The sequence below is a fragment of the Protomyctophum bolini genome (assembly GCF_963924005.1).
Source record: "Protomyctophum bolini genome assembly, chromosome: 19".
Lineage (NCBI taxonomy): Eukaryota > Metazoa > Chordata > Actinopteri > Myctophiformes > Myctophidae > Protomyctophum > Protomyctophum bolini.
Genome location: NC_137880.1, coordinates 5906953 through 5923343, shown reverse-complemented (window position 1 = coordinate 5923343; position 16391 = coordinate 5906953). Strand labels below are relative to the sequence as shown.

Genomic DNA, 16391 nt, shown 5'->3' with positions numbered 1-16391 from the left:
ACTTAAAAAAACCTTAACTTAAAAAAACTTAACTTAAAAAAAAACTTAACTTAAAAAAAAAAACTTAACTTAAAAAAAACTTAACTTAAAAAATAACACACACACACCTTAACTTAAAAAACTTAACTTAAAAAAACCTTAACTTAAAAGAACTTAACTTAAAAAAAAATTACTTAAAAAAATGTGCGCGTCTTACTTGTATACACAGCGTCGTGGCACTAGACTTGCACAGCATAAAACGGCGGATCCCGAGCTAAACCTCAGTTACACAACCGACGCCCACGGTATCTCCCCAACGATCCCAAATCCACGGTCTACATGGACCCCATGCAGGCAAGACACAGGATACCGTCACGGGTTTGCAGGAAAGACTGAACCCACAATTGCAGAGCCACGAGCAGAACAGGTTTCAAATTAACGTGTTGTTATAGGATCCGTCTCCCCCACAGACCATTTCAGCCCTTCCACTCTGCGGTCCCGTTCACTCACCTGTCTCCAACTCCCTCGTCATTCCACCTGTGAACAATTCGTCAATCAACCCTCCCCCTCCCTATAAGGCGCCTGTCACACCTTTCAGACAAGCGTCTTATCAATGTTTTATGGTTTCATCTGTCTTGTCGTTTGTCGCATCAATTGACCACAATGCTTTGCGGAATCTGGGCGGTGCGTGGGCGGTGCGAGGACATGCGGAAACAGATCCACGTGTTGCCCCTGTTGTTGTCCTTACGCTGTTAGCTGCGGGACACAGTAGCTAGTAGCTTGTTGGTTGTGTCAACGTGTTGCGTCTCCACTTTATCAGTACCACTACCACAGTAGGTGCCAAGTCTGGCACTGATTCCGTGTGTATGTATATAGCCTCCAGGTACGCAGACTAAGCATGGCATCATTGTGGAAAATTAATATTTTCTGTTAGCAACGACTCCATTATTTTTAATAAAGCGCATCCATTTTACCACAACACACGACTTGTTGCATTTCAGGCTGTTAGCCATGGGGCGCCTGGGCGCACGGCTCTCTCCTATCTGCAGTCAGACCGTTCAGCGTTACTTCAGGAGAGGAGACGACAGATGCCAGTGGACACCTCGATGTTAATGTTATTAAAAAAAATGAGAGAAAAAAAAGGGGGGGAATCATAACATTTCATGCCCAAAATGATTGTTTGGGAGCAATAGCATTTTCAGAAATATAAGTCATGGCTACGACTCTTTCATAATCTCCAGTCCAATGCGCACTGCCCATGCGAACTGAAAACATGTTCATTCATATTAACAGTTTTATTTTATTTTAACAACCAAATCATATGATTTTGAATCATATGAATCAAAATTTCTGCTGAGACAGTATTTGAAATTTTAATATAGTCGCGTAGTTTCAGCGATGAACGATGCACACCGAACGTTAAGCAGCTCAACCCTGAAACACAGCAGCAGCTCAATGACGAAGCTCCGTCTTTTTAAGCTCTTTTTAAGCCCTGTTTTTTAACCACTGCAGACAGCATATGGATTTTAAGGTTCGGATACACAGTTTTACTGATGTGCTTTTTAACTGGATTGCCGACATTCGGACTGTCAGCCCTGGCCTGTTGCTAGTTTGACAGCTAGCCTGTTGCTAGCTGTCACAGCCGTGGCACGTTAAACAAGCGACTTTTTCAGTTTATAAGTAGCTCCGGTCCATTCTGTCAATGCAGGGTGTGCGTGTGCGTGTGTACACGATAAATATCTAGTACATTTGTATATTCACGTACAGTCGTACAAGTAGGCTACACAGCATAGGCACTCAGATCATAACACAGGGCAGAATCATATAAGCATTAGGAGTGAAAATGCATGCACCTTGAATTATAACGTTTGTTTTAATTTTCTGTTCGGCCACGACGGGCAGGGATTATATTTTCCTGTTGAATTGCTTACTGGAACAGACCAAACGACTTTACTTAACAATAAAATCATTTTCGTTAATACGAAAGTGCATAGGCTTTCCTCTTCCGTGTCTGCACTATGCAGAAAAAAAACAACAGACTCAGAGTGTGAAAAGACCGCCCAGTGCAGCGTAACAAACGGACCTTCTCTGCTATTGGTTGGCGGGTAAACCCAACCCTTTTTGTCTTGTGTCTGGTGCCGCCCTGTTCTCCAGTTTGTCGCCTACAAAATGTTTTATGCCTCGTGTCTCGCCCCCCCCCCCCCCCCCATGAAACACGTTTGTCTGATGAAACCACGTGACTCCCATTAGAAATGCATTGGGAGCTGTCTTGTCTGATGCTTTTCATCAGACAACCATAAGACGCTTGTCTGAAAGGTGTGACTGCGGCCTAAGACTGGACTGCATGTTTCCCTGTTTGACTATACCATGTCATTTTCCGTTTGGTTCCTGACTCCTGAGTGGGATTATTTCCTGTTTCCTATTATTCTACTCGAGGATGAGATTTATTCCTGTTTCCTGCAATTCTATATACTTCAGTGTAAGACTTTTGCCTATTTTGCTTATTAAATACTGTTTCCTGTGACTCTGCATTTTTTGGGTTTTATCATTCTGCCACCGCATGACACTCATGTATTAAGACAGATTAAGTTTAACAACAAAAGGTAGGGAATGCAAGAAGTAAATCCGGAAGTCTTCCCCCAAGAAGCAAGAATGCAAAAACTCAGTCCAAAAGCTTAAACCTATAACCTATAACAAAAACACAAAATCACAAAATACCTTTTTAGAAGCCCCAAAATAACAAACGAGAAGTCCCAAGGCAGAACACGGGGAACAACGAGTGTGTTTGGGGGAATGAGTCCAGTCTCATATAGGGAGCAGGCCGGGTGATTGCAGAAGTGTTCTCAGGTGTGGAATGGGCATGTTGGTATACTGTTGGGCTGACGAGGGAGTGGAAACAGGTGTGTGACAATTAAGGACTGAGAGTGGGAGTCATGGCTGACGTGGTGACAGGATACAGAACATATAGGACACAAGACACCCTTTCATGACGTCACCAGGCCCATGAAATAATTGAATTTTTTTCCCCCTAGACATTTCTAAAAAAAAAAACAGACCCCTTCATACCGCATATACGACTCCTATACGCTCCGAGGTATCTGGCTTTTTACATATAGCTTCACCAAAGACCGCCATTCCAATTACACCTGTTAAACATCGCTTTATAAGTTCTAATCGGACACCACCGAGGCGGGCCCTGAATCTGACCTTTGAATAACACTTCTTGTCGATCCTATATTTAACACATTTTGACCTGAGATCAGATTCTAAAAAATGTCTTCTATATACATCCTGACAGTTTTCTGAAAAAGCCATGTTTCTATGTCAGTCGTTGTTCGATTTTTCAAAAATAGCAGACCTACAAGCTCGCAGCGCGCCACTCGGTGGCGCGCTATGAGCTTGTAGATCTTCTGTTTTTCAATGGCTAAGTATAACATAATGCTAACATACTGTAATGTTAACCCAAAATGGGTTAACAGCTCTCAAAGGGCGCAGTTGACACCAAATTGTCAATTATATTATCTTGGCTTCACTGCCTTTTACCACTAAATGACAATTCAACCGTTTGGTATAGAGCATTTTTAATAAAACCATACTTATACAGAACTATTTCAGCATGTACTATAAATGGAAACACATTCAATATATATCAAATAGTATATATGTTTGGATTGCTTTGGTTTAGCTTGCACGTTTGGGTAGAGGCTTATATTTTAACCTGCATTCTGGGCGGGGACCCCTTTTGGTTGTTTTAACTTGCATTATGTTATACTTTAGCTATTGAAAAATTGCAGATCTACAAGCTCATAGCGCGGCACTCGAGTGCCGCGCCTCGAGCTTATATAGGTCTGCTATATTTTTGAAAAATCGTGAAAATGTAGCGCAAATCTTTGAATATATATTCTTTCAGAGCAAACGTTTTTTACTCAAATCTTTGCGTCTAGGGGGGAGGGTCCCTGGAACTACATATTTTCAGATGGGGGTCGGTGGCCAATTACATTATGTATGTATTATATTTGGGGGTCCTTGACATGAAAATGTTTGAGAACGACGGACATAGAAACCTTTTCAGGACTTATAGAAGACACTTGTAGAATCGTCGTCAGGTCTAAATGAGTCAATAACATGGTGTGTATGTTATTAAAACACGCAATTGATTGTTGTTATTATTGCCTGTATACAGGAAGTAAAACATGCAAAGAAAAAAAATGTCCCACTCCTTCTTTCTTCTACACGCGTATACACGACTATTTCAACCAATCAGATCGCTTCCTCGAAACAACCCCGTTGTATATAAATGTATACGTTTACACACGTCCCCCGACTTGAACCTCCCATAATGTGGGGGCGGTGACTGCGTCATGATGACATCACGATGACATCATGATGATGACAGACCTGTATGGGGGCGTGGCTGTTGAGTTGCAATGTCTGCTCAATCTGAGTGGATTACACAGTGCGGAGATTACCGCGCGCACGCACGCACACGCGGGCACGTACGCGCGCCCAGCTATGTGTGGATGAAACCTCTTACCTCATTTGCACTCTGAGTATACAGCTGTAGTTGTGCGTGTGCGTGTGTGGGTGCACGCACGCGCACACACACACACACACACACACACACACACACACACACACACACACACACACACAGACACACACACATACAGACACGCACGCACACACGCGCACACTCAGACAGAGTCCAGATGACCATTCGGTTGCCCGTTATATGGATGAAGTCTTCGAATTTGTTCACTGCTCAAATATTTCATAATCACAGCGTTGAGCCCATAACTCTAGCTCATTGGTAGCACATTTTACGACGTGTGTTCGTGTGTGTTTGCGTGCGTGTGCATGTGTGTGCGTGTGTGTGTGTGTGTGTGTGTGTGTGTGTGTGTGTGTGTGTGTGTGTGTGTGTGTGTGTGCGTGCATTGGGTCAGTTGAGGTAAGGTCAGTGTGGGTGTATAGACCCTGGTGTGGTTCCCAATGATACATTCTGCCATCTAGTGACCCACCGCCGGTACTGCAGTCTTTCGTTCTTTCTTTCTTTCTTTCTTGACTCTGTGCGTGTGCGTGCATGCGTGCATGCGTGTGTGTGTGTGTGTGTGTGTGTGTGTGTGTGTGTGTGTGTGTGTGTGTGTGCGTGCGCGCGCGTGCATGCGTGCGTGTTTATCATCGACGGGACACTATTTTGTGTGTTAAAACACATAAATATGTTGTCTGAGAACACACACGCACTCAGACACAAACGCACTCAGACACACACACACACACACGCACACAGACACACACACACACACACACACGTCTCCGAGCTACAGTAAACAGTGACAGAGAGGGGCAGAACAAACACCACTTCATGCAGTTTAAATTAATCCACCCAACAACGGAGAAGCAAACAAAACACAGTCAGTTTAGTCCACTGGCGGTTTCATCCGTTAGCTCGCGCTCTGGGTCGGGAAACCCTTTTCTGACCTGAGATCAGATTCTATAAGAATGTCTTCCACGTCCTGACAGTTTTCCATTCTGACCTGAGATCAGATTCTAAGAATGTCTTCCACGTCCTGACAGTTTTCCATTCTGACCTGAGATCAGATTCTAAGAATGTCTTCCACGTCCTGACGGTTTTCTGAAAAAGCCTATATGTTTCCATGTCAGTCGTTCTTCGATTTTTCAAAAATAGCAGACCCTACAAGCTCGTAGCGCGCCACTCGGTGCCGCGCCACGAGCTTGTAGATCTGCTATTTTTCAATAGCTAAAGCATGACATAATGCTTAGTATAACCCATTCTGGGCGGGAACCCATTTTGGTGTTAGCCTTATGTTGTGCTTTAGCTATTATTTTTTTTTAATCGAATAACGACTGACGTAGAAGACATTTTTAGAATCTGATCTCAGGTCAGAATGGAAAACTGTCAGGATGCAGATTTCTTTTTTTTTAGAATCTGATCTCAGGTCAAAATGCTTTAAAGAACCACCATTCTTCTGTGCGTTAGAATCTGATCTCAGGTCAGAATGGTGTTAAAGCACCAAAAGGGGATCCCGCCCAGAATGGGTATACGTGTCACGACACCATGGACGATATCAGTTCAGATCGTGGCGATGATGCGATGATGCGAAGATGCGATGATGCGACGATGCGACGACGCGATGATGCGACGCGATTCGATGAAATTGATACGGTGTAACTATTTAGCAAACACATTAAATGCGCGGCGGAACTTGTGTGGATACAAATGAGTAAACACATGTGATTCTCTGGCAAATACCACGGACGTTACATTTGAACACGTATATGAACAAATACAGCTTGTAGGTCTGCTATTTTTTTTAAAGTCGTGAAGATGTGGCGAAAATCATTGAATATTATATATTTCTCTCTCTGTCTCTCTACCGCTGCGTCCCCCCGTCCCCCCTCCCCATCAGCACACCACGGTGCTTCCGTTCATCATCATTGAGATGCGGACCACCCACCACCAGTACCCCAGGAGGGCCTGTGGCCTGGTCGCCGTGTGCTTCTTCGCCCTGGGATACGTCCTCTGGTAAGCTAAAGCTCTCTCTCTCTCTCTCTCTCTCTCTCTCTCTCTCCATCTCGACCCACCATTCCAATGCTATATCAATAAGTATATTGTATTGATATTATAGCTGCATGAGGGCTTTATAGTTGGAAGTGAGTTTTCTCCTCCTCCGACGGGTGGAAAGAAGTCACTATAATGTTGCTCTGGAGAGGGGAAGTCTGGAGCTGTTGCCCCCGCGACCCGGCTACGGATAAGCGGTTGAAGATGGATGGATAGTTGGGCTTTCACTTCTAGTGATTTTTTACTATAGTTGACTATTTGACTAAAGTAAAACATTTACAGATGACTAAAAAATGTGACTAAAAAGTTAATGGAAATTGATTCAAAAAGACTGATGTCTTTAACATTATGAGTAAAACTAAATAAAAATTGTGCTGTCAAAATGACCACGGGCAGACATGCTGTATACGAACATATAGAGTGGTGGAGGGAGAGTGGTTAAACTCATTGATATCCCATTGATCGACTGACGTCGACATTAAAAAAAAAAGTCTTCTATGAATCCCGAAAAGGTTTTCAAACGTTGTCGTTCTCACAAACATATTCATGTCCAAGGACCCCCGAATATATATCACCCCCCCCCCCCCGCATCTGAAAATATGTTGTTCCAGGGACCCTCCCAGTATACTAGTATATAGCAAAGATTTGAGTCATATAAACTTTGCTCGGTATGACAATATATATTTAAAGACTTCAGGCACATTTTCAGGATTTCTTCAAAAAATAGCAGACCTACAAGTTAAGTGCCGCGCTATAAGAACTTGTAGATCTGCTATTTTCCAAGAGCTATAACGGTGCTTTAAAACACTATAGACAGAGCAGCCGACATTATATTATAGACAGACCAGTGGGCGGTGGCTGGAATCGTGTGTGTTTTCTCTCTCGGTGGTTTAACATGGCCGTATGTTTCGTGTTGTTGCTGGCAAACTGGGACACATATATCAATTCTTTGTCATTCTTTGTGTCTGTATACTCCATATACGTTAGTCTTGCACGCACGCACGCACGCACGCACGCAGTCTAGGCTTTTTCGAGACAGTGGGCCCTCGGGGGTCGTGGGTGTGTTTCTGATGTGTTTAAATGGGAGGGCTATATATATGATGTGCCAAAGAAGAAAAAAAGAACAGTCATGAAGTGAAAGTGCTATAAAATGCGGGAAGCTATACAGCTATTAACCCATTTCTTCCATGTTTATGTCAGTCGTTCTCAAGCATTTTCATGTCAAGGACCCCCCCTAATTAACCCATTCTGACCTGAGATCAGATTCATACGAGGTTTCCACTGGACACACACTGGTCTGATTAACCCATTCTGACCTGAGATCAGATTCTAAAAATGTCAGTCGTTCTTCGATTTTTCAAAAAATAGCAGACCTACAAGCTCGTAGCGCGCCACTCGGTGGCGCGCTATGAGCTTGTAGATCTGCTATTTTTCAATAGCTAAAGCATAACATGATGCTAACACCAAAATGGGTTCCCGGTCAGAATGGGTTAAAGCTTAGATAATATGCCGTCGACCCCCCCCAATCTGAAAATATGTAGTTCCAGGGACCCTCCCCCAGAAGCAAAGATTTGAGTTATAAAAAAACCTTCACTCTGAAAGAATATATATTATTCAACGTTTTACGCCACATTTTCACCATTTCTCAAAAAAATAGCAGACCTATACAAGCTCGTATAAGCGCGCCACTCGGTTGGCTCGCTTATGAGCTTGTAGATCTGCTATTTTTCAATTGCTTAAAGGCGCAGTGAAATGAAAAAGACGTTTTTCACACTTTTAGACCATATCCGTGGTCATCATATGGGCATACCTAACAATGGATGCCAAATTCTCATTTCTGTGTGTTTTTATATCAAAGGTCCATAAAAACGATTGTATTATTTATTTATTAAAACGAAAACGTGCTGCGTGATGACGTGTAGAGATACACATCGATAAAAGCCAATAAAAATGAAGCTCACCTGTTTAATTCCCCATGTCTGCGCATCCATGCAACACAGCTGCTTCTGATTACAGATTACTCCGTTTTTATTTCCATTCAAGATAACATTCAGACAGTGTATTACTCGGTTTCAACTTAATCATCACGCTAAAATATGTTTCTGAAAACATTATAGGGTAGAAATAAGCCACGTAACAGTAAACTGGTTGTGCTGGCCGACCGTCTGATTTGTAAACAAACACACACCACGCTGTAGCGCATAGCAGAGCTACCGTCCCTAGCTACCGTCCCATCGCCTGAAGGGATGCGACACTCTGATTGGTTCAGAAACTTCAGACCGGTGTTTCATGTGGAAACACCATTTTCATGTTGTTCACCATTTCCGTTTCACTGCGCCTTTAAGTATATTATGCCACCTAAAAGGGGTTATTCCCGCCCCCAAATCGGTTTAAGTCAACGTCTGTATATATTACAGGAACAAACTCCCGTTAAACTTTTCAACAGACTTCCGGTTAAACTCCCGAATTGTGCCATCATCACACCTGTATATTACCGTAAATTAACTGTATATATGCCCGCTAAACTTGAGGTTTACGGGTACAAATCTAGTGCCCATAACTGCCCGCAAATAATTGGCGTTGCGTTGCGTTGCGTGCAAGTATAGCACACATTGTGTACATTGCATCCTAACCTCCCTCTCTCTCTCTCTCTCTCTCTCTCTCTCTCTCTCACCTCCCAATGTATGAATGAATGAACCGCTGTAAGGCGCTTTGAGCACTTGGAAAATTAAGCGCTATAAAAATGCAATTCAATTCATTACTTACACCATTATACTCATTACAGAAGAGAGCAGTGTACGAATCATGCACAAAGTGCATGATAGAGATCACACAAACTAGTCTATTTATAATTAAAAATCGAGAGTATTGGAATTCTAACATATCGTGGAAGCTATATATACACACTTTATTAATCATATTTAGGGCAAAAAAGCTAAACATTGCCAGTTCATTTACGACAGTTATTCGAACCCAGTTCTGCAAGCACTGCGAGCTTGCAGGTCTGGCTATTTTTGAAAAGTCGTGAAAATGTGGCGAAAATCATTGAATGTAGTATATTTCAGAGCGAACATTTTTAACTAAAATATTTGCTTCTGGGTGTGGGGGGGGGGGGGGGGGGGTCCCCGGAACTACATATTTTGAGATGGGGGGTCCGTGGCCGAATAGAGATAATTCTAGGGGGTCCTTGACATGAAAAAGGTGTGTGTTTGTTTTATCCCTCAGGATGTGCTGGGTGCACCAGGTGACAGGGGGGTGTGTTTGTTTTAACCCTCAGGATGTGCTGGGTGCACCAGGTGACAGGCGTGTGTGTTTGTTTTATACCTCAGGATGTGCTGGGTGCACCAGGTGACAGGGGTGTGTGTGTGTGTGTGTGTGTGTGTGTGTGTGTGTGTGTGTGTGTGTGTGTGTGTGTGTGTGTGTGTTTGTTTTAATCCTCAGGATGTGCTGGGTGCACCAGGTGACAGGGGGTGTGTGTGTGTGTTTGTTTTAACCCTCAGGATGTGCTGGGTGCACCAGGTGACAGGGGGGTGTGTGTGTTTGTTTTAATCCTCAGGATGTGCTGGGTGCACCAGGTGACAGGGGGGTGTGTGTGTTTGTTTTATACCTCAGGATGTGATGGGTGCACCAGGTGACAGGGGGGTGTGTGTGTTTGTTTTAACCCTCAGGATGTGCTGGGTGCACCAGGTGACAGGGGGGTGTGTTTGTTTCATCCCTCAGGATGTGCTGGGTGCACCAGGTGACAGGGGTGTGTGTGTGTGTGTGTTTGTTTTATACCTCAGGATGTGCTGGGTGCACCAGGTGACAGGGGGGTGTGTGTGTTTGTTTTAACCCCTCAGGATGTGCTGGGTGCACCAGGTGACAGGGGGGTGTGTGTGTGTTTGTTTTAACCCTCAGGATGTGCTGGGTGCACCAGGTGACAGGGGGGTGTGTGTGTGTTTGTTTTAACCCTCAGGATATGCTGGGTGCACCAGGTGACAGGGGGGTGTGTGTGTGTTTGTTTCATCCCTCAGGATGTGCTGGGTGCACCAGGTGACACACGGGGGTGTGTGTGTGTTTGTTTTATCCCTCAGGATGTGCTGGGTGCACCAGGTGACAGGGGTGTGTGTGTGTGTTTGTTTCATCCCTCAGGATGTGCTGGGTGCACCAGGTGACAGGGGGGTGTGTGTGTGTTTGTTTTAACCCTCAGGATGTGCTGGGTGCACCAGGTGACAGGGGGGTGTGTGTGTGTTTGTTTTAACCCTCAGGATGTGCTGGGTGCACCAGGTGACAGGGGGGTGTGTGTGTTTGTTTCATCCCTCAGGATGTGCTGGGTGCACCAGGTGACAGGGGGGTGTGTGTGTGTTTGTTTCATCCCTCAGGATGTGCTGGGTGCACCAGGTGACAGGGGGGTGTGTGTGTTTGTTTTAACCCTCAGGATGTGCTGGGTGCACCAGGTGACAGGGGTGTGTGTGTGTGTTTGTTTCATCCCTCAGGATGTGCTGGGTGCACCAGGTGACGGGTGTGTGTGTGTGTGTTTGTTTTAACCCTCAGGATGTGCTGGGTGCACCAGGTGACAGGCGTGTGTGTGTGTGTTTGTTTTATACCTCAGGATGTGCTGGGTGCACCAGGTGACAGGGGGGTGTGTTTGTTTTAACCCTCAGGATGTGCTGGGTGCACCAGGTGACAGGCGTGTGGGTGTACCCTCTGCTGGAGCGCATCGGGCCCGTGTCCCGGGTGGTGTTCTTCTCCTGCGTGACGGCGCTCATCTCCACCTTCTACGTCCTGGGGGAGATCCTCAACAACTACATCTGGGACCAGCACTACGCAGGTATACATGTGTGTGCGTGTGTACACGTGCGTGTACAGTGGTGTCCCATTCCTTACTACCGGCCTGATACCTAGAGGTTCTGAAAGGTACCTTTCAAGAGAAAGGTACCTCTGGAAGCCACACCTCTGATGGGTGTGGTTTAGTCTTAAGGGGTGTGTTTTTTTTCACCCAAACTGTGTAATATAATAAACGGACGCGTGTACGTGCGTGCGTGAGTGAGTGAGTGCGCGCGCGCGTGTTAGTATAGCTCTGGGGATCTGCGTTCTCTCTTTCACACACACACACAAAATTAACCATCTCTCTTGTCTCTCTCTCTCTCTCTCTCTCTCTCTCTCTCAAGACAAGATCAAGTGTGAATGAGTGACAGCTGTCAGTCACAACATCCAGGACGTGAGGACGGGTGTCCTCTGCTCATTATGACGGACAGCACACAAGGACAGCCAATCACAAACCAAATCCGCAATACCAAAAAAAAAAAAAAAAAAAAAAAGATCCATCGTCCTCAACCGGTAAAAACTAGTAAAATGGTGGCGCCACCTGCTGGATGGAAGCCTTCATAACGGATCGTCCTGTTGAACTTGAACTTGATTCTGAGGATTTTCCCTCTCTCTTCATGAAAGGGACTCATGGGCAGGATACGCATCGACATCCGTGCACGCACACACACACACACACACACACACACACACACACACACACACACACGCTCACGCACACACACACACACACACACACACACACACACACACACACACACACACACACACGCAGGCTCAGACACACAAACAAGGCTCAGACACACAAACAAACAATCTTGCTTGCTCACACAATAACACACGCATGCACGCACGCACGCACACACAGACACGCACACGGACGCACGTCCGCACGTACATCGCACATACACAATATTATCATTAACCTTACATACATCATGCTACTCCGATATCATACTATCCAGGTTATATCCTTCGTCCAACAGCTATTGTTATTATTATTATTATTATTATTATCATTGAAGAACTCCTTACTCTCACATTGTACACAGTCCTCTAAACGGGTCGGGGGAGTCGATCAAACAGAACTGGAACACGTGACAGTATACGGTGGGGTCCCTTTCCTTTATACCGGCCTGACACCCATAGGTACCTATGGAAGTCACACCTCTGATGGGTGTGGTTTAGTCTTAAGGGGTGTGTTTTTTTCACCCACTGTGTAATATAATAAACGGACAGTAGGTGGCAGTAGGGCAGTAGGACAGAGGCCAGTATATAAACTCTGATCGTATATTCCCGACCATGTTTTGGACCGATGGAAACGTATACTGTATATACAGTACATGAACACCATGTGCATGTCGCGAGAACGACTGATCTCCACGGCATCGTGTATAGAATCGGCGCTCGCGCGGGTCTCAAATGGACACGAAAAGAAAGTATACATGTGGGGTAAATAAGCACAAACACATGGGGCTGCGCAGGAGGAGCAACGTCACGTCCATGAGTTTATAGTGCTGGTTTTAACCCATTCTGACCTGAGATCAGATTCATATACGAGGTTTCCACTGGACACACACGGGGTCTGATGAACCCATTCTGACCTGAGATCAGATTCTAAAAAAATGTCAGTCGTTCTTCGATTTTTCAAAAATAGCTAGACCTACAAGCTCGTAGCGCGCCACTCGCTCAGAATGGGTTAACCCATTAAGGCCCTGACCTCATTTTTTTTTTTTTTTTTTTTAATAAGTTTCTAAATCATGACAATTTTCTGAAAGACTTGAGGCACATTTTTCAACGAATTTTCAAAAATAGCATACCTACAAGCTCATGGCCCGCCATGAGCTTGTAGATCTGCTCTTTTTCAATAGCTAAATTATAACATAATGTATGTAACCACCAAAAGGGGTTATACCGCTCAAAATGGGTTAAAGATGGAGTGATTTCTGTACTGTTTTTTTCTATGGAGTGAACATTACTCCAATTAGATTACATATTACATAAAACCCCCCAGGAAAGTGTTTCTTGTCTCCCCAAACATCATTACAATAAGATCTGGTTATTGTTGCAAAAAGGGCTGAATTAAGTGGCCCTTTTAAGATGGCACCATTTCCATCTGCTCACTCCGACTCTCAATGGTGGACTATGATGGACAGTTCAGGAACTCTGCCTACTACCAATGACATCATCACTACTACCAATGACATCATCACTGGGGATTCCCGAGCATATAGCAGTCCCATATGTAGAGATTCACACACATATTTACATCAATCATTTTTATGCCTATAGAATCAAGCTATCCAGGATGCTGGTGAGGTGAGTCATGACCACAACAACTTTGATTCCGTGGAGAAAATTAAAACTGATAAAGCATTTATTAAATGTAGTATTCTGTGCTGTCGGGGAAGAAACCACTTAACTCCAAAATGTGCATTTTTCAGGAAATTAAATGTATACATTTTTCAGGAAATTAAGAAAACCTTATATTTTTTTAAACAAAGCAATACATGCCCCATCAAAGTTAGTGTGACTTTATATATGTGACCAGATTTGACTGAGAGACTGCCATCATCGCGCAAATTCCAGCTTTTCCCAAAATTAGTTTACAACACAGGCAGACTCTTCACATACTAGAGAGCATGTCTGAAATAAGTGTCAGAGCTGAAATCGACATGTAAATATGAAATAAATGCTTAAACATGTAGCTATATAGGTGTAATGTTAGAGAACACAGAAGTGAACCTTTCAAGCCTGTTTTCTCAACTCGCTGTGTTATGCAAGACATTAACTCTATAAGCCATATCTCCAAAACTGGTGGGTCAAACTGAACAACCAATAAACAATTTGAAGCTATGATTCCCTGCTTTCATATGACATGAAAAAAACGAAAATTAAAAAAAAATCCAATGGCAGTCCCTCAGTAAAATTTAGGCACATATTGTCAATTACTTCCATGAGAGGGGGACAGGTGGTGGAGTTAGTTGTTTTAGCAGACGCTCTTATAGTCTTAACCCATTCTGGTGTTTTAAGCATCATGTTATGCTTTAGCTGTATAGGCCTAGAAACATAGGTATTTCAGAAAACCTAGCTTTTTTTTTTTACGTAAACGACACAATATGACCTATACATTTTCCCTTTATTGTCAATGCGTTCACTAAACAAACTTTGAACTAAAATACCAAACATTAAACCTGTGTATATAGGAGCACCTATAGCGCCCCTCAAAAACAGGCAAGGGAAGCAAACCTATACCTTCTATGATGTCACTGAAGGTACTGAAAGACCCACCCACTTCTCAGACATCAGCAACATTATGAACATTATAGGCGCTTTGGGTATTTAGAAAAGCGCTATATAAATTTGAGCTATTATTATTATTATTATGATTATTATTACAATACAAAATAATTGTCCGGGTGAAAATCACCTGGGTTTAGTGTTCTATAGGGTCAAATTAATTTGACTCAATGATTCGTTTGGATTGCTACTGTGCAACAGTGAGGGAAGCTTGGTCATTATTTGACTCTGACTCATCAAAAAGGTGAGCTTTTGGGTTGGTGCAATGAGAGCAGCAGGTACTGTATGCACAATATAGTAACATTCGACTGACTGAATGTACAGTACATGATGTTTATATATTGACAAACATCATAATTGCCTCTGTGAACACTGAGAGAACTTTCCCTGGAATAATATTGTTCCTCATGCCATTATATACCTCGTCTAGCACAAGCTATATTTTGGATGAATTTGCGCGACAGTATATAAAGACCAAAATGGAAGTGAGGAGGAGGCGATCATTTTTCCGCTTTATCTCCTCCTTTTGGTGTTTTAAAGCATTATGTTATGCTTTAGCTATTGAAACATAGCAGATCTACAAGCTCGTAGCGCTGCTATTCGTGAAAATGTGGCGCAACTCTTGTAACAAATGATTTCAGAGTGACCGTTTTTAACTCAAATCTTTGCTTCTGCAGGGGGAGTCCCTGTGAACAACATATTTTCAGATGGGAGTCGGCCGCCAATTATATTTTTGGGGTTTAGTTCTTGACATGAAAATGTTTGAGAACCACTGACCTATAGAAACATGCAGGGTTTTTCCAGAAAACTGTCATGATTTTAGAAAGACATTTTGTAGAAATGGGTCTCGGTCGAAATGGGTTTAAATTGCGAGAGGCAAACCCCGCCATGGCCACGCGAGACTACGAGAGCGGCGCGGTGGCCGCGCACAGAGGTCCAGCCGCCGGTCGCATTGCATTGTGGGTCTGAGTAAAAACGGACATACACAACAGACAGACGTGCGGGAACGAACATGCATGCACGGACAGCTGTCGCAGCAGGTCTAAATGAACTGTTTGTTTGGGACTGAAAGACAGTCAGAATGCCCTGCATAGAAGACGGTCACAAAGAGACAGTGTTGAATTGTTTGTGTATATATTTCATGGAAGAGCAAGATCTTTCACATTGGAGATTATATGCCCTCATGGTCTTAAATGTACTGACATAATGGTCCCCTCAATAAACTACCGGTGACCTATACTACGCTGTAAGTCATCACCTGTGTACTTGTTTCACTATACATGCGAGGTACTAGAATGTGACCCTGAAAGTCCTCCCAGCCCGTCTCTCCACCATGGGGGCTCAAGAGCCTTCAGCCGTGCTCTGCCCCTCACCTCTGGAACTCCCACCCCCCCCTGACCTCAGAAACATGGACTCTATCACCATATTTCAACCTCAAAACCACCCTGGGCAAGACCTATATATAAGCTGAAAAGACTTATCAGCGGAAGTTGCGGGATTTTAGCGAAATAGTGAAGTCGTTGATGCAATTTTACAAATCAGTTTACATTCTCCGCGAATGAAACAAGTGTTGTGATTGGGTCGGGAACATATCGTATAATCCGGCGGGGGGAAATTCATTTGACGGCTATAGTTTCCGGAGGATATACAACCGCCGGAAGCTTCTCTGCCTGACCACGAGGCTTTTCTTTTCGCAGATAAGTATAAGCCTGGTGACCGAGGCTAT

General features: G+C 43.9%; 1 protein-coding gene across 1 annotated transcript in view; it reads left to right on the top strand.

The window, feature by feature from the left end:
- Positions 1–12425, top strand: part of LOC308334517 (androgen-induced gene 1 protein-like) — a gene marked incomplete at both ends in the record, with an annotated part of 17618 nt that extends 5193 nt beyond the window's left edge. The window contains 3 exons of the mRNA XM_080791315.1: positions 6408–6523; positions 11203–11369; positions 12418–12425. Of these exons, the coding sequence (XP_080647441.1) occupies positions 6408–6523; positions 11203–11369; positions 12418–12425 (291 nt within the window). The remainder of the gene's footprint in view (positions 1–6407; positions 6524–11202; positions 11370–12417) is intronic.
- Positions 12426–16391: the final 3966 nt, after the last annotated feature.